Source organism: Cebidichthys violaceus, unplaced genomic scaffold (assembly GCF_023349555.1).
Source record: "Cebidichthys violaceus isolate CVI_PGR_0920_01 unplaced genomic scaffold, fCebVio1.0.p SCAF_17, whole genome shotgun sequence".
Taxonomy (NCBI): Eukaryota; Metazoa; Chordata; class Actinopteri; order Perciformes; family Stichaeidae; genus Cebidichthys; species Cebidichthys violaceus.
In genome coordinates, this window is record NW_027176340.1 from 5,556,373 (window position 1) to 5,583,199 (window position 26,827).

At 40.2% G+C, this 26,827-nt stretch overlaps 1 protein-coding gene across 1 annotated transcript; it reads right to left on the reverse strand.

Moving 5' to 3' along the window:
• slc6a11b (solute carrier family 6 member 11b) lies at window positions 1–26,827 on the reverse strand. Its single transcript, XM_068712310.1, has 15 exons — window positions 26,548–26,827; window positions 25,804–26,031; window positions 25,067–25,201; window positions 24,569–24,709; window positions 24,303–24,384; window positions 21,468–21,600; window positions 18,178–18,312; window positions 10,693–10,796; window positions 10,345–10,469; window positions 9,346–9,458; window positions 8,928–9,065; window positions 5,432–5,534; window positions 4,648–4,748; window positions 3,875–4,045; window positions 1–2,444 (listed from the first exon to the last, which is right to left on the reverse strand). The coding sequence occupies exons 2-15, from the start codon at window positions 26,012–26,014 to the stop codon at window positions 2,301–2,303; spliced, it is 1,836 nt and encodes a 611-aa protein (XP_068568411.1). The 5' UTR covers window positions 26,015–26,031; window positions 26,548–26,827; the 3' UTR covers window positions 1–2,300.

Below are 26,827 nucleotides of genomic sequence, written 5' to 3' on the forward strand. Positions count from 1 at the left end.
TCTGTTTTCCTTTATAATATTTATTCTTAAAAATGAGTAAGCAGACAGTTCATGTGTCCTGTGAATACCAAAATGTGTATAGAACAGCACAGAACAGTAAAACACCTTTCATTATATTTCTATAACAAGATCTTTTGAGCAACATATCAAAAGTCAAATCAAAGGTTGTATTCTTTTTAATACAGCAATTCTTTTTAAAACATCTTTCATGTAAAGAAATAGACCACAGATTTCTAGAAGGAGATGTAAAAATATACATCAACAAGATCAGTGTTAAACAGCAGGCTAGAATTTCCAATGCACACAACTATTAACTTGCACAAACATCAGTGAGGAGGTGATAACGTCATAATGCAACCACGCCAGCGGGACCAATCACATGTTTAAGAGGATGTCACAGCTTAGACAGGAGGGGCTTCAGTCACTAAACACTTCCTCTAGTTCCCTCGTTACTTACTCGATCACGCACTTCCTCAGCTCATCAATTCCTTATTTCTTCCCCTGCTTTCTTTGCCTCCTCCTGAAAAACTGTAAAGAGAGAAATTTGAGTTTCATTCTCTCAGATGCTCTCCTTTGATTGCATTTTCATCAGGAAACAAAGAACAGTGGGAAGAAAGGACGGGAGGTGAGAAAGCCAGATAAAGCAAGGAAGGGAGGTAGGAGGACAAGAGTCCTTTGAGTGCTGATTGGATGAGGCTGTAATGAACTGAGTTTGATCTGAACAATGAGACCAGCTCATTGACTCTTACCACAATTAAATGAATGACAGGAGCAGACTGGACTTTCACCCCGGCATTGCCTCAATCAGCAAAATTAAATGATGTATTCTTTCCAGTGTGGTTCAAGAAACACTAATCAATAGCAAGACTATCGCTGATGCATAAGTCTGCGACGAAACACAAAGCATTCAGCAGCATCACAGTTTCATACAAGGCGAGTGTCATTGCTCAAGCAGTGATTAAGAGAAGTCAAAGAAAGAATTGGAAAAACATTGGAAGAGGAGGACAAGCAGACGTTGAGGATGAGAAGGAAGGACAGGGGGAGAAAGGAGAGATGGAGAGAAGGGTAAAGAATAAAAAGAGGAGGTATAAGAGGACAGATGGGTTTTAAAATGCTCATCCGATGGGCGTGCATCTTCTCCTTTACAGGCGGAACAGGAAATAAAAATGCAGGGGTGGAAGCCCGTCTGTCCGTCACTCTGTGTTAGGCTCAGCATAATTGCTGTGAAATGACAGAAACCCACGACTTATAGGAGGGCAGCTAGAGGAGGGAGAGAGGTGTGTTTTTAGACTCAGCCTGCGAGTCACTCTCTATTTGTGGCCATGTGAAGCTTTGTAGCTTAAAACAATAGTCAAATTTAAGATTTCTAAAAGAGGAATGCTTTTACAGGTTTTGCTATTCATTTTCCTTCAACGTTAGTCTGAACCTTCCGAGAAGAGATGCCTATTTAGAAAGAGCAGTGCGTTGGAAATCAGCAAAGCCCTCAAGAACCTAATAAATCACAACTTGATGGTGAATATTCTAATAATATTATGCAATTACAGCAGTAAGCAGAGTTTTTGCTGATGTTGCTTTGCAACAACAATGAATTCAAGTAAATAAGAATCACTGAAGGCCTAAAAACCCTCACAGTCACAGCTGGTTCAGATAACGTCCGACATTTTGATGGCAAAACTCTTTTTATACAACTAAAGTTTAACTTGCAGGGTATGCCCTCAGTACTCTGGTATAGCTTCAGTACTAACACATACTGCAGTATTCTCTTAACACACACAACTATGTAGAATGGTCCAAAAGCTGCTACATCTTAGATAGTCACATTTGGGTACCTAGTACCTAATAGAGAGGCACAGCACTTTGCCAATAAATGTACAGCGTAAGTCTTTTGCAACACAGCACATTGGTATTGTTCTACAGGCCCAGACACTAGTGTGACCAGTGCTGACAAAGTACCAAGACAAGTTTTAACCTTAAATTGTATGTCATTAAACATATTTCAAAATATTAATGGTTAGAAAAGAAAGAAACAGCTGCTTTACTCACGATGTTAACTGAAAAAAACAACAACAAATGTGTTATGAAAGTTTGTGCAAAACATAAGCAGACTACGAATAATGTGATAGCTTTTGCTTTCTTTTCCCTTTTTTTTTTTTACAAAACAAAAATAACACTTTGAGTCATTTGTTTCATTTCCTGTTTTGTGTAGTGGTGGATAATGTTGTTGTTGTTTGCCGTAGTTTTCATTTGTTGGACTTATTGTGACGAGGGCACGCAGCTTGGTCGGTCAGTCAGGCGGTTGGTTAGAAATGCGTCTCCTTCTCTGAGATGGTGGATATTTTCCCATCAACCTTAAGTTTTGCATCGTTGGCAGCATAAGGACTGAGGGTGGCGAGCTTCCCTCTCATTTTCAGGGCCGGGCTGGGAGTCGTCAACTTCTTTATTCTCTGCAGAGAGCATCAAGACAGAGACACAATGCTATTTTTCAGTCTCCCACCACAATGCTTTTTTCGGATAACGGCATAAAGCAAATGCAGTTCATGCATATAGTCTTACTCTTTGAAGGAACTTCAAATGCATCAACAAAAAAATGTATCCAGATATAAAATGTCTGTGCCAGCGATTCATTTGTTGACAAATACAGTAAATCAGCTTTTTATGACAGTTTATCAACTAACCATTACCTCATTTGTATAGACATTAAACTAATAGGTGATTTCCTATTTATTCAGTCTCGAGGTACTTCAGGGATGACCAAGTGAACAGAAGACACTCACACAGTTTGTTCCATAACATACTGTATATATCATATCAAATGATGAAGTATGTCTTCCACTCATTTGACAATGTCACACTAACTATCCAGTTCACTAACTGAATAGTCACTGTCCATACAGGACTGCACATGAACATATATGAAGCTGTCACAATATATTGGCATTAAAAACATACAGATATCACTAGTATCATTCCTTTGCTTTTCATTATGCATCAGGTCTGCTGAAAGCCAGAGGCTACTACTGATCATCTCACGTCAGAAACCTGCAATTTGTCTATTTGATCCTCCCTCGAGCGGTGATGGAAGATAAACTGTGTCAAAATCCCTCTGAGAAAGTCAAATAGATACAGTAGCTGGATTATTTTAAATCATGTCCTTCATTACAAGGTGATACGGGTTGCATCTCTAAAACAACAGTCACTAATGCTGGTCTGCTTCTATGATCTTTACGACTGTAAAGTTTTATCTACATTAATTCTATGAATTATATCACATGTGGTGGTCACACTGCCCATTGCTGTGTTGAGGAATGACCTGCTATGAGAAATATTGGCTTTGCGTTAACTTCCAAATATTTTGCTTGCGAGGTACACCTATTGATGATGACAGTCACGGCCGCAAACCTTGTAATCCACACTGCATTTTGACAATGTTTGCCACAGATTTGGGGAAATGACCTACTAGATTAGTTGAACACACACAGGAAGGTTCTCTATGTCATCAAACTGTTACCATTGCAGCTCATCCTGTGCAAATATGACTACTGTAAAGGTTCTATGGTCTCTCTATCTGTCTATGGTCTGTGCAAACCAAATAAACACTACATCTCATTTCTGGCCTTTTGAAGAAGAAAACAATCTGTTTTTTTATGTAGGAAGCAAATATTTGTTCTCAAGATTGAACGTTGCAGGGTTTAGTTGGAGGCTACTGATCATCAAGAGCATTGCTTCATTGATTTTAAAGTAATTACTGGTATGTTAAGGAAGTTAATTTGTCAACGACATTATAGTTAAAGCTACATGCAATAAGGCATGAACGTTACTGTTTTTCTTTAATGAAAGAAAACCTTGTAAGATTTGTCCATGTGTGTACGCGTACCTCAGAGAAGGTGCCAGGAGTCTGCCAGATCTTCCAGATCATACCCAGAGGGATGCAGACCATCGAGGACATGGCCATGAACCAGCCGATACCATAGCCCCAGTCAGGGTAGGTGTACACGTTGTTGTACTTCAGCGGCTTGTATTTAATCAGGAAGAACAGGAAAATTGCCTGCAGGAGTTGAAATTAGAATCCTATTTGTAAATGTTGTTTTTTTGCATTGTAATAAACAAATACAAGTACAATACATGTATTGATGACTGAAGGTTGCATACTTTGAATTCAGAGTCAGTATGGTTCTGTAGCAAATACAGGTCTGGTAAATGTAAGGCCACACACAATAGAGCCTTCATGTACAGAGTAAGTCATGTGAAAACAATCCAAAGCCATTGTTTAAAATGTTAATACCTTCACCCAAACCCAGATATAAATCAAAGCTGTATATGCGACACTCTGTTTTTGCTTCTATCAAGAAATATTTAAAAGATAAATCCAAAAACATTATGGGTTTGTGTAACTGGATATAGAAACAGCTATAGGATAAAATGTAATTGTTCACCCAAAGTGAGAAAGTATCTTGCAAACTCAACCAATAACAAATTCAACAATTGCTTTCCATAAATAAATAGGGGTATTAATTTGAAACCCAGGATCCATCTGAAAGATAACAAGGAGCATCCTCCGAATGTGTCTGTCCTTCATCACTATTGAGCTCATGATATGTTGTCGATGCTACTGCTGACGCTTGATTTTGTGTCTGCAATCAGACTCACAGCACAGATGCCCGGGGTCAGGATCATCCAGCACCATTTGATGAAGAAGACAGGTTTGTAGCCAATCATGTCCTCGATGTTTGTGTAGAATCTGTCACTACCTGAAATGCAAATACGTGTCACTCAGAGTTTCTGCGTGTAGCATCAAAATAATGATGAGATTGATGTCTTTTGGCAGTTTAAAAGATATATAGCCATCTAAACAAAGCTGCTGAATAGATGTGGATAACATTTTGTTTGAAACTTTCTTGGAGGAGAGACAGACATTCTGCATTACTTCATGTAAAATATACTTTTAATATATATATATATACACACACACACACACACACACACACACACACACACACACACCAATCGTCTGCCTAACAATAATTAAATGTGATGATATTTAAACACATAAATAAAAGCCACAAATTCCTGTGGGCATAATGTCAATTGCAGGAGAGCATATAAAATAGAAACAAATGCACTACACTATGTTTGCTTAATAAAATAGAAAAAAATGTCACACTGCTATAATACCATAAAAAGATGTGTGTGCCTTGTATAACTCTAAGTGAGTGATGCATGTGTTTGTGCCCATTCTCCAGCAGAGGGCAGAGAAGAAATATTATTTCAGCAGAGGGTAAAAGCATGATTCAATGTTTGTGCAATGGCCTTTTTCTGTGTGACAGTTAACATAAGAAAGACAATTGTTATCTGAGATGACAAGGGTGAGAAATGAAAAAGCACATTTCTCTGAGATCTCTCGTTATATTTCAAGTTGAGACTGTTATCTTACCATACACCCAGCCGATACATATGGACTCAAATATGGCCACAAACAGCAAACACATCCCGCTGGCAGCGTACGCGTCAAACAGCTGGAAGACGTACATCCCTCCCTGATGGGACGAGACAGGTGTCAGTTTTCTGTCACAGACTTGGTTTGATCACATCAAATATGAAATTATTCATGTTTTCTTAATTTGGTTGTTGGGGCCGATATCATAGTGACATATAGTAAACCAATGTAAAAAACAACTCGGCACTGATATTTCTTATAACTAAAATTTGGATTTGTCCCAAAATGACCATGGCTCTCGTGGCCTCCAGAGCTGCTGTGGTGTTAATTAAACATCTATGCAGTAATCATGGTTATTTCTTTGGAGGGCTATTTAAACCCAAACTACACCCTGTTCTTGTATGGCCCATTATAGCTCCGATACATTTTAAAGCAATGTACTGTAGAAAATCAACTTCAGCCAACAGCATGATCTTTTTTTTGTTCATTATAAGATACTGCATTATATGTGATGTTCATGCCCATTTTGGGAAATACTCTAATTTGATATACCACACTAATATCTGTCAGTTAAATATGTAACTAAAGCAAGCAGCTGCTTAGCTTAGCTTAGAATAAAGACTGGGAACAAGCTAGCCTGATTTTGCCAACAGGTTAAAAAAAAAACAGCAGCTCTAAAGCTTACAAATGAACACGTCATGCTAACCGTCTGCTAGCTGGAGATTTGAAAGGACATACAATATATATGAGAGTGGTATCAATCCTATGATCTAATTCCCAGCAACAATGCAAATATTCATACATTTCCCATAAATCCTTTAAAACTGTTCCAGTGCTCACATCATCCACTCTACCTACCCTACCTCCACTCAAGACAACTCATTTGTGCTTTTATCTTCCACTAACAGGGTCATCATGAATAAAATCTCACATGAATCTGAAAGTAGGGTTACATCACAGCTCTGAACTTCTCGTAAACACATAAGAATAACACCAAAATGTCTCAGTGAGTCTTTTTATCCCCACACTTCAGCCTGGTATTGAACTTTACTCCCAGAAGACCGTCTGAGCGGTTATTTAATCCTACTCCAGGCCTCTCGTGACTTTTTATTAATCATGATGGCTCTTTGGTGGCAGAAAAGAATAAAGTGGCAAGAGGTGCAGGTGCTGAAAGCCGAGGGAAAAATTGGTGGTGACAATGAAACAGTCTACAATCGCAGAAAAACTGAGAAAGTCCTGCACTTTAATATTGCATTAAATTATTCTCCCCTGTTCCATCACCATTATGGGCCACCAGAGAGGGGATGGATGGAGAGCAGTGCATATGGACACATGAAAAGCTTTTAGTGGATGAAAGACCTTCTTCATAGTGTCGGGAACAAGATTCTCTTCTATTATTATGACTTAAAGATGAAATGTCTTAAAAGCACAGCAGAGCTGGTGACATGAACATAGCTCTAAATGGATAGCAGACCTTTAGGACTGAAACATGATAAACTCTGGATCAAATGATTTTAATCCAACAGGGCCACATTTCTTCTATCATATGGATTGTTGACCTTTTATCTAGAATGTACCTGACTGGGTTTCATCTCAGACTTTAGACGTAAATTGGTGGTAGTGATGATGATGATGGTGATGATGATGATGATGATGACGGTGATGAAGGTGATGCTGACATGCCCACATAGAAAAGAAAAGAAAAACATGATGTGAAGGTAAAACCTCCCCAGAAATAAGGTTGAGTACACTTTGACTGTACATTTAACATATTATTAAATACATTTTCATATTGTGTGTCTTGTATGCAAAAATATCAATCTGTCAAGTAACTAAAGCCATTTTTTTTTTTTGTCTCCTGTTGGGCTGTACCAAATGGTTTGAAGCATCGAAGCTTCATTCATAACGTTGCCATTCAAATTCTAAATCAACATTCAAATGCTGTGCACCTTTGTTGTGCACGTCTAATCATTCTGTTTAAACCCAGTATAAAAATCTGCCCAGACGCCTTCATAATTACAGATGAATCTCTTTGCAGTTTAAGTAAATGGGGACGATATTGTTGATTGTCATAGTCTTCAACCAATCAGACTTTTAGTTTGACATGTTGGTCGTATTCTTTGGCATGTCAGAGCTTCTAGCTGGCCTACAAGTACGTCAACATTAACGTGTGGCTTGATTGGTCAGTGGACTAGCGTGACTGTTGTGAAACAGCTAGCAGAACTTTGTAGTAGTAAGAGTTCAAGTTTAAAGATATGTAAGACGTTTTTACGTGACATTACATTTTTAGCGTTTTGGCATGTTTGCCGGTGACAATCCCAATATCTACTGCCTCTGGCGAGCGGACATTTTCACATTTTCAGCCCTCAAACACACTAAAACGTATTCAAGAAGTACAACTGGGGAGGCTCGACTGTCATCACTGGCGTCCATGAATTAAGAAGGACCTCTTTAGGAACTGAACCGCACCGATGTACTGTACAACCGTGTCATTAAACTCTTTATTAACAAAGAAAGGAGGGTGGACTTTGTCTTTAAATAGTGAACAGCAGCTTTGGTAAGTGATCTGCTTTTGTTGTTTTTACATCTGCAGTAGCGTTACTAATACTGTGTTAATTTTTCTATTGTGTCGTTTTTATGATATGGTTAATATTGTTCCCTCTGATGTGAATAATATTTGAATGGTCCGTGCCCAGGAGTGTGTGGTGGAATGCGTGTTTTAGTGCCGCAGTTTTGCTGGAATGTGCAGAGGCCTGTTGAGTCGTGTTATTTGGGTTTTATGTTATTCTACCTGCTTTGTTGTCGTATAAATATGTGACTGGTTCTTGTGAGTTTGTTCTTGTCATTGTGTTAATTACATTGATATTGACTATATGACTATATTGACTATATTGACTATATTGACTATATTGACTATATTGACTATATTGACTATATTGATTATATGACATATATATAACACTGCCTGTTAATGACGAAGCATCCCGTCCTGCTGGCGTCATAAGGAGGTTAATTGGGTTCAGGATTTCAAGAGAACATTAAGGGTCTAAGGTGGACATTAAAAAAACCCTAAAAAAAACAGTTTTCTCTCTCTTGCCGCACACAGGGTGGCACCTTTATTAACAGGGCGGTCTAGCAGAAATCTAATAGCACCTTGAATTACATTTATATAACCACAAAAACTAAAATTATAATTTTTTTCCATTGTCTTTAGGGTGATGCCGTCATAAATTATGACAGACATTTAAAGCTTCATTTAAAAACCTCAATAAAAGCTTTGAATGTAAAACAAAACCACAGTCTACAGTCTACATCTTTGACTCGTTTGTTTCATTGCTCAAATACTTCATGCACTGTAGGATTGTAGCAGTGCAATGCTAAAAAAATAGTTTGTCTCTTGGTGTAGTTTGGCAAAGACGTTCTACTTTCTTTTACTTTCTTTCGCTGGCTTCTCCAGATTATGCAAACATGTCTTCCTATAGTTGAGTCTTACCTCTGTACACATGATGAGTCCTATGAAGAAGGAGACTATAGACATGCCCAGAATCAGCAGCTCTCTGCGGTAGCCTCTCCTAAAGGTCTCCGGGTACATGTCCACCACAGCTGTCACTAGACTCTCCACACACACAAACTGCAAAAATAAAATAGATAAGATAGAACATCCTTGAGAAAAACAATACTATGGTACAGTACAGACAACATAGTTATTTCTGGCTTAGTATTCAACAACTGAACAAAATTCAAAGTGTAAGATAATGTCAATAAATATTTATAAACAGTGTAATTTGAGCGAAAACATCAAGTCAGCCCCCCCCCCCCCCCCCCCCCCCTTTTTTTTAGCAACCTTTGAATTGTATTCAAAAGTTAAAGATTCTCTATATTCTCAGTATTCTGACACCAGTGTTCCTCACCTGACTGTCCAGACCGAGGAAGATGAGCATCATAAAGAAGAGGCCGGCCCAAAGTGGAGACAGTGGCATCATAGTAACAGCCTTTGGGTATGCAATGAATGCAAGACCAGGACCTGTACCACAAAAAGAAAACATAACGGTAGTCATATTAGAGCAGGTGAAAATGTCAAGACTGGAGTCTGATGGCCTAATAGCAATAATCATAGATTGGTCCATAAATCTTTCGCTTTTCAGCTACACCCTTAACCTTCGCTCACATTTCTTTTAATATTTAGCAAAATCAGCTGATCTTTGGACTTATAGCTGTCTATTTGACAGCGCCTTAAGTTCAACACTATTTTCCTAGGAGTCCACATAAGGCTTTAGGCTTTATTGTTCAGTATAGTCATTTTATCATTGGCAAATGATTGTGGTGTAAGCAGGATTATTCCAATACAAAAACATTATCAAAAATCAATGCAGATGCTAGTAAACCTCCACTTGGCAAAGTGGTTTGAATAGCTCTCTCAAAAAAACGCTGTGTACAAACTAAAGGCAGATAGACGTGTAAATACACCGTCAGTGCACAAAGTGGCACAATGCCTGATCTTGGGGGAAATGAGCGAGATGAGATGAGATACAGTTGTAAAGCTGATTCAAAATAAGAGGTGGAATGCCATTGCGTTATTTAACGCCTACATTTTGTGACAGACCCTTAAACACATTATTTAAAACATTGAACTTTGTCCTCACCGTGCTCTGAGACATTTCAAATCTCTCGCTCTGTCACATTCACTAAATCATTCATACTGACTTGAATAAATCATCATACGGTGGTCTGAGAGCTTGGGTGAAGAGTGTGGCATTATATAACTGGTTATGTTTCTCCATTTTTTTCCACAATACAATGATTCAGACAGGCTCTCTCCAGTCTACAGCATGCCTTAGATAAAGTATACAGCCACACTACAGTTCTTGGACTTGATGCTTGATGAAGAAACATGATTGTTATTCTCTCACCAGATTCTGCAACAGCCTCGATAGGAACATTTTGTTCGTAGGCCATGAAGCCCAGCACAGAAAAGATAGCAAAACCTGCTACAAAGCTGGTGCCGCTGTTCAGACAACACAGCATGAGGCAGTCCCTGAGGAGCAAGACAGACAGACAGAGAAGGAGATCACACTTACTGTAGGGCTGTCCCCGGACCTTATACTAAAGGCAACGCAGACTCTCTGCCCTATATATTCTCATGCAGGGAACTACTGCGTGATGAATGGAAATGGAAACAATATAGTATGTGACAATCCATTCATTCTTATCAATCACCTTTTAAAAGTGGGGCTTTACCTGTATTCTGATAGTCTTACCGGTAGCAGTTATTGTTGTAGGAATTGTAACTTCCCAGAGCAGTGAGACAGCCCAAGCAGATGGCATAGGAGAAGAAGATTTGGGTTCCAGCATCCACCCACACCTGGGAATAAACAGACATACATACATAAACAGGTCAACAACAAATCATTATAAAAAATAACAAACAGAAAGTATGTCTAAATTGTTTTTCCAGCAGAGAGAACAGCTCTAATCCTCTTTAGCATATTGTCTCTAACTGTCCTGCAGGGAAGGTTGAACACCATTCTTCTGAAATATATTCAGACACAAATCAAAGTTTGAGAAACTGTTAAGGCATCTGATAATTTGTCATGCTTTGCAGTTAAGGCTTAAATTTCCACTTCATCTATGCGTCTCAGCGCATTGTCACTGACAATATACTTTTTTGTGAGATTGTTTTGATTAATTGAATCACAGAATTACGATAAGTAGAACAGGCTTTTCCATTCAAAAGAGATTACCATGATATGTCAAGAGGTGACACTTATCTGCTGTAATGAAACCCCATATTTCTTTTGTTACTCCTCATCTACCTGATTTTCATCATCTCAGTGACTTTGTAATGAAATTATGGCTCAGCTCAATCTATTTCTTTGCCCTCTAAGAGGCACACAGTGGCGCAGCATGAATCACGGATTAACATCCTAAAAGTAGATACAAAGTCTTCCGATGCTACACCAACTCCAGTCCTTTCGACTGTTTGGTGGGGGATTAACGGGGTTTACTTAAACATTCAATATTTTTTTTCCAATGGAATTTGTCTGTTGTGGACAAAGCATTGAAAAAGTAACACGCAAAATTAAAGCTTGATTTATCCTTGTTGCTTTTGCGAGGAAGACTTGTAAAAGAACTAAACGTTTCATAGTCATGATTCTGCTTCAGCTCATTTCTGTATGGAAAGCATAAATTAAGCTTAAGATGGTGAACATAGTTAACATTATACTTATGCAACTTGCAAATGTTGTCATTTTCATTGTAAGCATGCTAGCATGCTGAATTTAGCATTTAACTCAAAGCAACACTTAAGTACAGCCTCACAGAGCCACTATGGCCGTAGACCAGGGGGGCCCAAACTTGTTCCCTTGGAGGGCCAAAACTGAATCTCAATGGTGGGCCACGGATAAAAAGCAAAGACCTATTGTATTCTACTGTTCAGATGCAAAATGGTGATAGGATCCCAAGATCCCTTAATTGGATATTTTTTTTAGCTTTTACAGAGTTAAATAACACATTTCCATTTTAATCCCAGCCGCTTTCTCCCAGCGTACAGCTTTCTTTTCAAGCAATCTCCAAACAGCCGCAAACAAATCTTTCCCTTTCATGGTGCCGCAGTGTCTTGATACAAGCCAGTTCTTGTGTTCTGTTTATCTTTTCACTCGCAAAAACAACAAAAGCTGCACTGAATCAGAATTATCACTGCTCTCACCCCAAGCTATTGAAAAAGCTACAAATTCTGCAGTTTTTGCCCTTTTTTTCCACTATTATGTCCTGAGACATATCTTCAATGTGGTGTGTTAGTGTTTTCTGTGACAGGCTAATTTGGGAGAGCAGAGGAGAGTGCCTTGCTGTGTGCAAAGTTTAGCTAGCAGTTCGCTGGTCTTTAGCAAAAACGCATGAGAAAAGTTTTTCATTAGAAACATCTGGAGGGCCAAATCTAACCTCATGGAGGCCCAACTTTGGCCCGCGGGCCCCGCTTTGGGCAGCCCTGCTGTAGACTTTAAATCTTTTTTTGTAATTTGGGTGTCTCTAAGACACTATATCCTCACAAGAAAAGCAAAATAATTTGGTTGCTCATATTTTCTTGACAAGCACATTTTTGTGGTTATGTAAATAATGACTGTCCTCTCTGAGCAGCGAAGTTGGAAGGAGCTTGACAATGTTGTACCTCACAAAACCTTGAAGCATTGTGACTTTGACACTGACAAACAACCTATTTAATCATTTAGGTGTGATGATTGTTGTTCCGTAATTAGCTGCTACACTAAGATGTCCCTGAGTAAATTCCTGTCTTAGGGGATCATTAAAGATAATTCATTAATCTTCTTTAGGGTTGCGGCTCAGTTCAGTACACAATGGGTTGAAGGGAAACATCCTAGTTAGGTCCCTGTTTCAATGCAAAACAATTCAGAATCACACTGTTTGATGATAAGTAAAGATGAAGTGTAATGAAAGACCTTCATCACCTTCTTTATCCCGGCCAATTATGTAGGTATAATGTGGACATGGGTCAAAGTATTTTGATTTACAGTCTGCATGGGGATTTACACATGCAAGATTCTTTACTGAGACAGTGAATTAGTAAAATTATTAAACTAGTTTGTAGTTCAGCACAGGACCTTAGAACCCACAGGATAGCATGGTGTGCAAGCAAATTCAAACTTAATGCAGCATGGCTCTTTGAAAACTCTCTCACATCACCATTCAGCCACTAATCTCATTTCCCGACCAAAACAATTAACAAACGCACGGTCTTCGCTCCCTCCTGAGAGTAACCACGGTAACTTCTGTGACCTCACAAACACAGGACTGTTCCTGTGGTAGAACAGGCCTTTCTCTCCTAATGTTCATTAATGTTCCCTTTAGTTCACCCTCGGCTGATGGCCGCACAGCGCAGGAAAACCTTAAAGGCCCAGGCGCAGAGAGAATCACTTGTTGATGTTGTGCCTAATTTGGTCGGCTTGTGTTTGGTTATGTTGAGACTCTGGCTCCACCAAACTTTTCTACTGTGTGAAAGCTGGATGACATTGGCTGTAAGATAGTCTTCTTGTAATGTAAATGTAGCACTCTTGTATACTCCTGACGCCGCACTCTTTGTATAATTGAGATCCATACAGTAGGCAATACTGTTATGTGAAGTGCAGCAAGATATGTGGTTGAAATAAATCAGTTAGATTTCACTCGCCACTTCACCTTGGACCCATACAATGGACATAATCGTACCTGTATCAAATAATCATCACGTTATAGTACATTGTACAGATGGTGCAAGTCTGCAGCAATGAGTCAATGAGGGATGCTTTTAGCTTCTGATAAACAGTTTTGCTCTCCTACTTCATTACTCGTATGTGTACGTCTTAAATGCAGATTTAGGGTGAAGTCAGAAACTTTTCTTCTTTAGTGTCAACGGTCTCGTAGTGTCGAACTCTACTGTACATCATTCTCCGTAGAGAACGTCAAACATCCCAGAAAAGTAACAAAAAGCAAAACTCATCGGTTTTCTACCCATTACAGAATTAGATGTGAGATCAGGGAACAGATCAAATGAAACTGGTTACCTAAGTTATCATTTTTAAAATGTGCATGTTGATTGTGTCATGTAACAATTTTGTCTTCTAAGTCTTTAGTCGACGACACGCTGTTGAGTTTTCTGCAACTATTGTGTTGATAAAATGAACTGAAAAACACATGGTTCTTAAAAAAAATAAAACAATACTGCAAAAATCAAATGTAGCAGACTGTAGTGCATTAATGTTGTTTATTTAAATTAAATGTAAACTCATCTCAATAAAATCTATTTGAAAATGAGATTCTGAATAGTACATAATTAAATACACTCCATGGCAACTAAACAACATAAAAGCGTTAAAAAACAGTTCACAACTTTACTGGTTTAATTTAAAATCACTGCTCTCAAAATGTTGTTTTGAAGCTCTTTCGGCTCTAAAACTCCCACTTTACATTACCTGCTCAGCATCTAACAGTAGAGAAGACATCTTCAGCTAGCTGCTGGATGTGTAATACTTTTATCATATCAACTTTATGAGGTGATAATAGCTCCCCTACGGCTCAAGTGGCAAAAACATGAGCTATTGCAGGTTAAAGTTTTGAATTTAACAATAAACCCTGAAGGGACTATCTGCACCTGAACATGTGAGCTTTTAACACATCCACTGAGTAGGCTTATCACATATTACCGTCTGGCTGATGTCTGTGTTGTCTGTCTCTTTTGATAAAGAAGGGTACCACACACACAATAACATGCTGGGCCTTGCTGTTTGTGTATATTACGGGAAGAACATGTTCTGATGCTGGAAATACAGAGAGGAATGGAGAATGGAAGTTAGAAGGTAGGTTTGACTAGTAAGAGGCTGCAAAGACACAAATAGCAACAGCGTTTTGGTTATAGCACATGGAAAGATAACAAGGAAGGGGGGAGGGAAGAAAGGAGTGTGTGAAGTGCAGAGAGGAGGAGTGATGCACAGTGCAGGGGGAGGGGGGAGGGAGAGAAGGGTACGGGGGGGGCGGGAGAATAGATAATGCATGATGAAGTTCAGGGGTGTAAAAAGAGCGGGTGACACACAGCCACACACACTGCACACAGCCTGGTGAACAGAACAGAGCCCTGATTGTCCCTTAGGAAGCTAATTTAACATCGGTGTCAGAAGTAATGTCTTCCTCTGCCAAACAGCAGCACTTCTTTATCACCTTCCTTCACTCGCTCTTTGCCTCTGTTTGTGTCTTTGTTTGTCGATCCATTTTGTCTCACTCCTTCACCATCTATCTGTATGTATCACTGTGTGTGTGTGTGTGTGTGTGTGTGTATGTGTGTCTCTCTCTCTCTCTCTCTCTCTCTCTCTCTCTCTCTCTCTCTCTCTTCCTCTCTCTCTCTCCCTTCCTCTAACTTAACTGAATTTCCAGATGCAACAATCATCTCACTGGATAACAACTGGGGAAAAAAAAAATCTAACATCATGTTATAGGCTTACTTTATTGCATTGCAAATGCATGGATATAAAAATGAAGTATAACTGGTAACAGGCAGTTTATCAAGAGTTAATGTTTTAGTCTTTATATACTGCATTATATCATCCAAGCCGTGATCATGGCTTGATACTGTATGTTCTTAACACCTTTTCTCACTGCAAGGAGCTGCTTTGCCCAGTCTTGCTTGTCTGTCTGTACATTAGTTACATACTGACTCAATTTCTCATCATTTCAGAGGCAATAATGTGTCCTTGTTATCACATCCATAGCGTCTCACACTGTGGACCGGCTGTTGCCGTTTAGAGTTTAAAACAGGTGTTCAGACAGGATCGGAGTCTGAACAGGAGGAAGTGATTAAATATTATATAATCTGTATAATCTGTATAATATGATACAACCTGACTATTAATTTCGATTATATCATATTTAAAACATTTAAAATTTATTTTGCCTGCTGAAAGAACAACTGTGGTCCATAGATTTCATCAGCTGCAGCTTGTTGGCTATATCAGCTCCATGAACTGAAAACACAGACTCCACCCGACTCCTTTAAGTGTGCACTTGAGCGCTACTTACACCGAGGCCGAGGCTAAAGCTGTATGTCCCAGGAAAACTTAATAATAAACTCCTTTGCCATGGAGATAACGATAGATTACTACTGCAGGGGCAAGACTAAGCCGCGCATGCTAACGATTGATGTTTACACTACAGCCAGTAAACACACCGTGTCGTCCCTTCCTTACAGTTTTGCTCTTGTCTTAAATCTCAGATATTGCTCCTGTTACCGTCCACATCACTTCAACATGCATCCACATAACACTGGTTAATCTGTGATTGGACAATCGCTGCTTGAGGAAGGGATTCAATGAGAGGTCAATTCTGAAGTCATGTCTTTCCATCTAACCATCTGTCCATCAATCCATCCATCCATCCATCCATCCATCCATCCATCAATCCATCCATCCAGCCATCTAACCATCTATCCATCCATCCATCCATTCATCCATTCATCCATTCATCCATCCATCAATCCATCTAACCATCCATCCAGCCATCTAACCATCTATCCATCCATCCATCCATCCACCCATTCATCCATCCATCCATTCATCCATCAATCCATCTAACATCCATCCAGCCATCTAACCATCTATCCATCGATCCGTCCACCCATTCATCCATCCATCAATCTAACCATCCATCCATCTAACCATTTATCCATCCATCCATCTAACCATCCACCCATCCATTCATTCATCCATCCATTCATCCATCCATTCATCCATCCATCCAATCAGCCATCCATCAATGTTCCATTCTGTTCTGTCTTTCCCGCTCAAACTCTACATCCATATCGATTCATGTTGTCATGACACCCCATCCACTGACATTTTCTTGTGCACTGTTGCCTAGCGACCTCGTCCTTTTCCAGACGAGGTCAAGCAGTCTGCTCTGCGTGTGTGTTTGAGTTATATGTTAATGCTCCACCTCTATTAGCCTCAAATCCTGATCTTTAAACTCCTCCAGGCTCTGAAAACTCACTATTTACTTGACCGTTGATCATCTCATTACCAGCAGGAAGTGTCAGCACTGCTATGATAATCTTGGCTGTATATTACTGTAAGCCACAGTGTCAATGCCCTAGAGAGGGGCGTATAAACAAAGCCAAATGTTTACATACTATATGGAACGGTTGCCTTTTTTTAAACTTTGGCCACAAGAGAGGTGCCATTTAGAAAACAGTTTCACTCTGCATGAAATGGTCAAATAAGCAGTTGTTTGGCTATTTTATGCAGAAATATTACTGGACTTGGGTTTTCTGGACTTGCAGTTCCAACTTGTGCCACCAGCAGCAAGAAAAGGAATTGCAGCCACAGTGTATAGCTGTAAGAGGTGGGCATCAACAGAGGCCCTACGATATTATATTATCACAATACTTAAGTCACAATACGATATTATTGCGATTTTGGGATATGCTGAGTATTGCACTATCAAACATTGTGATATACTGTATTTCGATATATTACCTATTTTCATTTGCAAAATATGCAGTTTGTAAACATCTGTTTTCTTCAATAAGATAAGATCACTCTGTTCATCTCAGCCCCTTTCTAATAGACTTATAGCCAATGAACTAAAATATTTATTATCATCATCAACTATTTCCTTTTATTTTGTTTAAGTCATCTATAGTGGTGATGAAAAACATTAGCAATTTTAATTAGGTGTTGATTCCCTCTGAAATGTTTACAGCAACGCTTCAGGTGAGTGGCACAACTGTCTCAAACACAAAAGTAACGCAATAATTCACGCAAGAGGAGATTTCACTGCACACAAACAAACCTCCATGCAGGAATCAGGACACCATAGATATCGTAGCTCCTTCAACTTGATGTGATTTATATAACCGTATGGCCAAATAGGTTAATCCCGACATCCCTAATTGTAATATTAATAGTTTATGCAATAAAATATCTATACTTGGTGTTTATGTACCGACACAATATTGCCATGCAAAATACCGCAGCATTATGCGGGATCTGTTTTTTCCCCACCACTAACAGCTGTATTTGTAGACACCAATAGCTTCTACAACCTCGACACATGTGCCACCTGCAGCCAATAACTGTTACAACTCCATTTTTTATAGCTGCAATGTGTGGGAATGTCTGAGGTTTAAACATTTGACTTTTTTGAAAGAGGCAGATTCGTAACCTGTTTGCCATAGAATGAGAGCGATACATTGGAAATAAGCCTACCTGAGGGTCAGAGAGTCGTGAAATGTCCGGGTAGAGGTAGAACTTGATGCCTTCGTATGCTCCTGGCAGCGTCACTCCTCTGATCAGCAGGACCAACAGCATCACGTAAGGAAATGTAGCTGTCACATACACAACCTGCAAGTAAAAATATGCAGATTTGGAATATGAATTTATATACAGAGTTCTGACACTGTCAGAACTCAAAATGAAGCAGTGCAAAGCAAAAAACCTTCCAACAGTATTCGCAGCTGATTAATGCTCTAACCAAAATGGCCATGTTTCACAACTATATACATATACTTTGAATACAGTATGTACAGTACAACAACTGGTAGGATTTCATGCACAACAACTCCACGATAGTAAATTCAGTACAGTACAGTAGCAAACCATTAAACCAACACTCCCTTTTTTATTGAACTATTCAGGTTTTGCAGAATTGTGCTCAACAGCTCAAGACTCTTAGAAATCTCTTGAACAAAGACCCTGGCCTCTTGGAAGGCAGAGGCGGGCCACATACATCCCCTGGCTTGCTGGCATCCAGTCAAAGTCCAATTGAGGGCAGAACAGGACAGAACAGAGCCAGGCCAGGAGACTGAAAAGAAAAGAAGGCTCCTCTGGCCCCGTCTCTTAAACAGGAGAAGCCCAGAGGAGTGATGCTGGCAGTGTGGGAAAATGTGCTTTTCTTTGAAGCACGTACAGAAGTGCATGAGTGCACACACACACACTACTTCATTCACAACACCGAAATGGGTGTGCACATACTACAGACAAAGATAAAGTAGATCATTCACACATGCGGGCCTAAACACACACCCATAAACGCATGCACACTCCAATTAACTGTACAACTCTGGTCACATTATAACTGCAAGCAGCATTTGGATTTGAAGCATTTGATGTACTGAACTTTTTAATCCAACTTTCAGATAAGTTCAGCTCGCTTTTACAGCGTGGGGACAAGTGTGACCTATGTGAAAGGCCAGTTAAATCTTTATTTTGCCCTCCACCAGAAATTGATAACATTCGGCATTACTGAATATCCTTAATGTCCTTCACCTTAAAAACCTGAATCAAAAGTTTAGAAATAAATTAATTCCTAACCAAGGTAGTGCTTGAGCTGTAAGGATGCACAAGACTTAATGAGGCTATCCGCACTAAGCTTTGTTAATCCTAGCGTGGCCAACAGGGGAAAGTGTGGGAAAAGTTGTCTCCTGCCTAGCAAATCTCTCCTTTAATTTGTCAAATAAAACGATCACGCATCCTAAACCTTCTTGCCCTCTTTCTCTCCATCTCTCTGGCGATGAAAAGGACAATATTCAATCTCTGCATGCACTTTTGATGCTCCACAAGCTCCATCCAGCTCACCACGGGTAAACATTTAAGCCACCACAAATTTACTGGTCAAACTTGCCCCTGCCTCGCCGTAAATCTAACAGGAGGGCTTAAATGCGAGAATGGCTGGCAAACACAGCCAACAAAAGCAAACAGCTTAGCAGAGTCGGAACTGAATGGGCTGTAGGGTCTGTGGAGAAGAAAGCACTTCTCTCTCTTGCAATGGGTGGCTGTGGTTTATTTCTCATAGCAGGAGAGAGAGAGAGAGAGGCAGCAGAGGCAGAGGCGGAGGGTATACTCTGCATGCCCCTCATGAACGTTCTCCTTTCCTCCAGTGAATACAGAAATCAATCTTGGACCGGCTGCTAAAGCCCAGCCATGAAGAAGCCTTCTCCCCTCTTACTTCACAGCCAGACAAAAGACACTTCAGGGAGATATAGGCATTGCCGCTTGGTTGTTTCCCCCACCCCCCGTCATGTAGAATGTGAACCCATTCATTTTTCCCTCACACACCCTTTTCCCTCTCTTCTTTTCTCTTTACTCTCTTTCTTCCCTCTCTTTTTTCACTCCATCTCCAACTCTCTACTCATTCTGGCTCATTGAATCTGAGAGGAGTTTCTTTAGTCGAGCTGAGCATCCAAAGCAAGGTGCAGCATCCTCACTATCCTCCTCAAAGCTGCTAAAAGAGACTCAAAGGACATTCAAATGGATGATGGGAGGAAAGGTGGAAGTAGGCGGTGTAGACACATCTTTCGTCTTTCATTTAGAGGGGGGATGCATTGATAACCAAACCTTGTACAACCAAAGTTAGTGTCCGTATAATAGCTAAACACCTGTCCAGTGGATGTTAGCCTCCACCAGGGTTGTCCCTTGTCACCAATCCTGTTTGTGATTTTCATGGACAGGATTTCAAGGCGCAGCAGGGGGGAGGAGAGAGTCTGGTTTGGTGACCTCAGAATTGCATCTTTTCTCTTTGCAGATGATGTGGTTCTGTTGGCTCCTTCAGTACGCACTGGGGCGGTTTGCAGCCGAGTGTGAAGAGGTTCGGGATGAGAGTCAGTATACATCCAAGTCTGAGGCCATGGTTCTCTGCTGGATAACGATGGATTGCACCCTCTGGGTTGGGAGTGACTCACTGCCCCAAGCGAGGAACTTGAAGTATCTTGAGGTCTTGATCAAGTGTGAGGGTAAAACGGAGCGGGAGATGAACAGGTGGTTCGGTACAGGGTGTCAGAAGTGCTGTGGCCGTTGTACCGGACCTTGTGGTGAAACTCTTGATTTACCAGCCCATCTACATTCTGACCTTCACATGTGGTCATGAGAATGAATGAATGACATCGCGGAAATGAGCTTCCTTCGTATGGTGGCTGGGTGCAGCCTTAGGAGATAGGGTGAGGAGCTCACACATGGTTTTGGCATCTGATCAGGAAGCCTCCCTTCATAGTCCAACTGGTAAGAGGCGCCGGAATAGACCCAGAACACGCTGGAGGGATTGTATCTCGTCTGGCCTGGGAACACCTCAGGGTTCCCAGGAAGAGTAGTGAAGCGTTGCTGAGGAGAGCGACATCTAGAATACCCTCCGAAACCTGCTGCCCCGGCGACCCGACCCCGGAAACACGGATAGAAAATGAATGGATGAATGGATGCATGTGGCCTCTTGTGATGGTGTTGTTTTGAGGACAAGAAAGGAAATTGCTTTATCTTGTGGTTGTTTCAGTGTTTAGGTGAATACAAAATTACAAAGTAGCATGCACACATATTCCTGCATATATATATATATATATATATATATATATATATACAAATTTCTCCATCATGAGTTGGACGATATGATAACAGCATTACACAAATATTTCCTCCTGTTTAGCGTGTGAAAACATTTGGTGCTTGCAGTTAAACCGCACAGACTTCCACTTACTCACACATAATAGTGAACCTGCATTACTCAGTCTCACCTTGCCAGTTGACTTGGGTCCCTTCCAGATACAGAAGTAGCAGATGAACCAGGCCAGGGCCAGGCACATGGCGAGCTCCCAGCGCATTCCCCCCATGTGCTCAATACCATCTGAAATCTTCAGTACTCTGCGTCTGATTTGGCACAGAGAGCAGAGGTAATTTACAATTTAGTTAATACTCTTGTGTGGCATAAGTACAAGCCTTGTTAAACACTTAGATGTGGATGTAATGAAAATAGAACTTCAGTCAGTCTTCAGGTATTAATTGCAAATTGTGCAACTTAACTTACAACACAGAGGATACATATTTGCTTGAGGCTGCTCAATATAAATAACAATGCATTTTTTTTCTTGTTAACCATAGTTTATAGTTCAGTTCATGCATTATTCAACCCCACAAAGTACATCTACTCCTCAAAATCAAAACATTGTCCATCACCTCAGTTGGGTGATGAACAAATATAATGTACAATGACGTGTTTTTTCTTGATCCTCAAAGCTTTGATTTTGATCAAGATTTTTTATTGAATGGGGAAACAAAACAAAACAATTTCTTCTTTGCTTTGATCACTAAATGGCCTTTATTGTGTTTTATTGGTTCCCCATGTACTTGCCCAATCACTCAGGACGAATGTAGCTCAGTCATTAACATTGCCATCCTGATCAAATCATACATCCACTTTCTGTCAGCGACTCAGAGAGCAACATGACATCAAGGGGAATAACCAGCAGTATCACTTCCTCCTGTCCATCACCCTCATCCTGCTGCTAACCTGACAGTTAAGGATGCAACTACAAGGTAATACAACCCTCTACCTAAAACGTACAAGTCACTTTCCACCTGCCATCTGATAACTCGAAGTATCAAGCAGCTGTCAGCATTTGCTCTGTGACGTTTATTCGTTAATTTGTTATGGAACTGCACCGTGGAGTCCAAAGCAAATTCCCCAATGGGACAAATAAAGTACATTTTGAAATGGTTAGTTTCAGCATGCTGCTCGGCAGTAGCGCGCCATCAAGCCAATAGAATCCAGTTGTAGCTTGTAGTGTGTCACTGTAATAGTATAGGACTACTACAACTGTAATGTTCTTCCCTGCAATATAAATGGAACAGTGTAGGTGCAATATAACAAGCATGTTGTCAGCAATTATGACATCATCTTGTCAGCGGTGGTGAATTAACAGTGTGTTTCCTGTTTGTTGAAGCAAAGCCAGGCAACAGCATTGATGGTGGATGAGAAGTGAGACTCAGAGCCATAGGGCTTCATGGGGCTGCCAAATCTTTGCCACCGAGTTCACCCCCGGAGCTCCTGACCAGCCATTGATCATCGTGACATGTTCTTGGTGGCCGGCCACAGGCTAGGTCCAACACAGCCCCCCTGATCAGCCGAGAGGGCAAGATGTGAACACTAATGTGTGTAAATTACTTTTGTGTGATCTAAAATGTATATAAATCGGTTTTGTATGGGTGCTAAGTGCTGCATATTTCTGCAAGGCAACTTGTGGGCATACTGTGTGTGGTGTTTATGACAGAGTAGGTGAGCAGGTTTCTCTGGTCAATAATAATGTCTAGTCATTTTTGAGGGTTCGGTATGGCTCAATCTACGGATAAGCAAGCAGGAGATGGATATCTTTTACATGGTCCCATAAATAACCATCATAAAGACACTCAGTTGCGTTAGTTTTACCAAAGAAACAAATATCATTTTCCTTTTCACATGTGTGAACTTTTGAAATGTAAAAAATAACACAGTACTGCATCCTCTTGGTTAAGAAACCCCAAGACATCTGCATTGATATCTTGTGTCCAGTCTTTTTTTTTTGGTTTATTCAAAAGTATGTGTCCACACTACTTTAGTGATGCACTGGTACAATTATTGCACATGTGTACAAAATGAATCGCACATGTACAAAATAATGTGGTTGTTTGTGAGTCTTTCATCAAACTCTATTTCAGTGAATAATCTTTTTTATTTTTAGGAGTAAAGATGGGATGATAAAACTGTGCAACATTATTTTGGAGCATCAATGTAAACATTCATACAGATGGCAAAATACAGCTTGTTTAACTTACTGCTCTGATGTTTGTTTATGCTGTATATACAGTACAACACATAACAGGCTGTCTTGGCATGGATCAAACAAAGCCTGGTTGGTTTCTAATTTTGCCAGCAACATGGGTGGTTCTCTTTTTGGCCATTACCCTTGGGCATGGCCGTCTCCGAGGTTAAGTTTATGTTTATGGCTTGAATCTGATGTTTTCATTCCTGTTACACAAATCATCACTCACTTCATTTTGATTTAGAAGCACAAATATATATATATATCACATTTTTAATTCAACCATCTGACTGCAATATACAGTTTTTTTTTTATTTAATTAGATTTGACCCAGCAGTGTAAACATAGCCACTGGCAGCGAGACAGGAAGTGTGGTCAGCATTACACACTGACAACGCCTGATCCGCTGCCACACACATGGCTCTAGCTGGGAGACAGCTGGCCCACCAGGGCCTGTTGACACACAAATATGAAAAGGGCTGACTAATTATTGGGGCAAATGTTAGGGGGGGTCAGGGTAAGTCTGGAGCTATCAGAAGCTCAGATTTTCCACATTAAAGGAGATGCTGTAGACTGCCTGAACTGCATCTCCTTGTTGTGTTTTTATACAAACTGTGATGCCATTAATACTTTATACCCACAGAGATGAAGGCCATCATAACAGTATGCCCACCAATGGGACTTTGCACACACAAACAGAGCGTGAAATCTCATATAAAGACTAATGAACATGACAGAACACCTGAAAAAAAATGTAATGAAAAATGTACTCACTCCCAGAACTCAATGACTGGAGAGGTTGAATTGGGGTTTGTAATGTTGGTGGCATTTTCTCCATAGTTGTCGACACAGTTCTCTGTGAATACACAATGTTATTACTTTTTAGTGCGTCCTGCAGGTAGAGATTTAGATATGGCATTTCACATTAAACCCTATGAGGTATTTTCTATTTAATTTACTCTTGAAACAAAAAAGATGCACATGATTATTTTTTCACACAAGAATAATTTCCTCTCGTATCCAGTGTTCCCTCCTCCTACCTGTATTCCAGTAGTGCCCGCAGGCAGCCCACGGCAGCTCGGTGGTGAAGCAGTTGAAGAGGTAGAAGATGGCCCAGGCAAGGATCACTACATAGTACACGTTAAGATGAGCTTCAATCACTTGCGTTGCATAACCAATTCCTGAAAAGGCAAAGAGACACAGATGTCAAAAGAGACACAAAAGAGATGAACAATTACAGGTAAATGGGCTGGATCTTCACATTATTGTAACCTGCAAGTGTTCACAGCTGCAGTGACTAATATCAGTAAGACACCTGTAAGAGTCCATAGCTTGTACAGGTGTTGCAACAGATAAGACAACAAATAATTTACTCTGGATCATCATGAGGAAATACATATATATGATAGTGTGCATGTGCAAGAATCAAGTTTCATCAGCCCCGACTATTTTGTCTCTTTAAAGTTTCCGATCTTCTATTTCAAAAGTAAGATCCTGAGCACACCTTGATAAAAGATATGAAGTGCGGGTTTTCTCACCCTCAAATAGCGGGCAGACTTTCCTCCAGCAGGTGATGCCTCCCTCACTGGTGAACTGACCCAGGGCAGTCTCCAGGAAAAACACAGGGATACCGCAGCACACGAAGAAGATGACATATGGAACGAAGAATGCACCTTTAGGCACACAAAAGAAAAATATTTACAGAGCGTGAATCAATAAAAAAAGTCTGATAAAACTTTAAAACGAGTGCGACAGGAGCAATTCACAAGATTTCGATCAAAGCAACTCGCTACGATGACACTCTCTACTGCAAAATGACCTTTTCATGTGATAAATGGAGGATCCATACTGTGCTGTCTAATGGTGTCTATTGAGGGAGCCCACCTCTTTCATTGACATGATTGTGCATAATGGATGGAATAGGCTAATAAAGGACATCATGTTTTGATACTTCTCTTGCCATTTTTTATAAAATCAAAGCTAATAGAAACAAAACTGACCTCTATTTTTGGTATGATAAAATAACTTGTCGTACCTCCTTTACTCAGGAATCTGCCTTTTACATTTTAATGATCATATATTATCCTACGTATGTGTCTAATCAGAGGTAATATTGACTTATGTGTTTCTTTTGTAATCTTGCCTTTTCTATTCGTACCTGTCTTGCCTCCTCCTTCCTGCAAGGGAGCTTATGTCCACCTCTGCAAACACAAAAACCTCTCCTACCACCTTCACTCTTTGGCATATGTCCACAGATAATTGAAAACTTCTTTACCTCCTCCATTCTTGTAGCAGAGGTAAGGAAACCTCCAGACGTTGCCCAGCCCGATGATCTCTCCAGCCACAGACAGGACAAACTCAATCTTGTTGTTCCAGTGGCCCCTCTCATTGTACTGCGCTTTGTCTAGGCTGGCGCTGGAACCTTCCGGGTCTCTGCCATCCTCTGGTTTCCCGTTTATAACGGGCCCGCTCTTCTCAGCTGTCATGACGCTCCAGCAGCCCGCTGGACAAACACAAGAAAAGAAGAATTGTAAAAGGTGACCTCATAACCAAAAACTGGATTTAGTGACTTTCTCTGGAATTTGTATCTTTCCTGGAACATTCGAATGGGACTGTCCCATCAGTGCAAAACCACGCCCATTGAAAAGTCCACACTTATGTATGTGAAGGTTTAAATCAACAGAAGTCCAACTAATATTCACTTATTATGGAACTGCATGGCCCTTTAACCAGCCATGTATCTATATAAAAAAAAAGAACAATTAAGTGTGATGCCTCATCAACTATTCATTCAATTGAAGGACAACAACATCATGAATAAAAAAGTAGAAAAGACATTGTACATTCATGTTAATGTTAGTGGGCAAATCATTAACCCAATCATCATTATAGGCTATTGTACTTACTGAATGTAAGTTAGCAGCCTAGTAAGAAGTTGGGTCATATGTCAATAAAAAAAAAAAAAAAAAAAAATGGATCATGCAATAGAAAGACATGAAACAATCCGTCGCTTACTCACCGGTCTCCTATGGAACAGTGGCAAACCTCCTTTTGGCTCCCGCGATGATGCGCACAAACAATTGCCTTTACAAAGCACAGGGTGGTTAAGCCTGATCAGGGGGGTGAAAAAAAAAGGAGAGAGGGGGCAAAAGAGGAAAATGAAAACAATCTGGATCCGCGTTGAGTAAAGTGGTGGTGGTGAGTCTACCGTCTATATAAAGGAAGATCCCAGACGTGGCAGAGTGACGGTAGATCTTGCTCCATGAAATGGAAAACCTGCAACTGCGCTCCCACTCTCC

Coding starts and splice junctions, on each gene's coding strand:
- slc6a11b (XM_068712310.1), bottom strand. CDS start 26,014: ATGACAGCTGAGAAGAGCGGGCCCGTTATAAACGGGAAACCAGAGGAT. Junction 5,535..8,927: donor GACTCATCATGTGTACAGAG/GTAAGACTCAAC, acceptor TCGTCCCATCAG/GGAGGGATGTACGTCTTCCA. Junction 4,046..4,647: donor TGACCCCGGGCATCTGTGCT/GTGAGTCTGATT, acceptor CAACTCCTGCAG/GCAATTTTCCTGTTCTTCCT.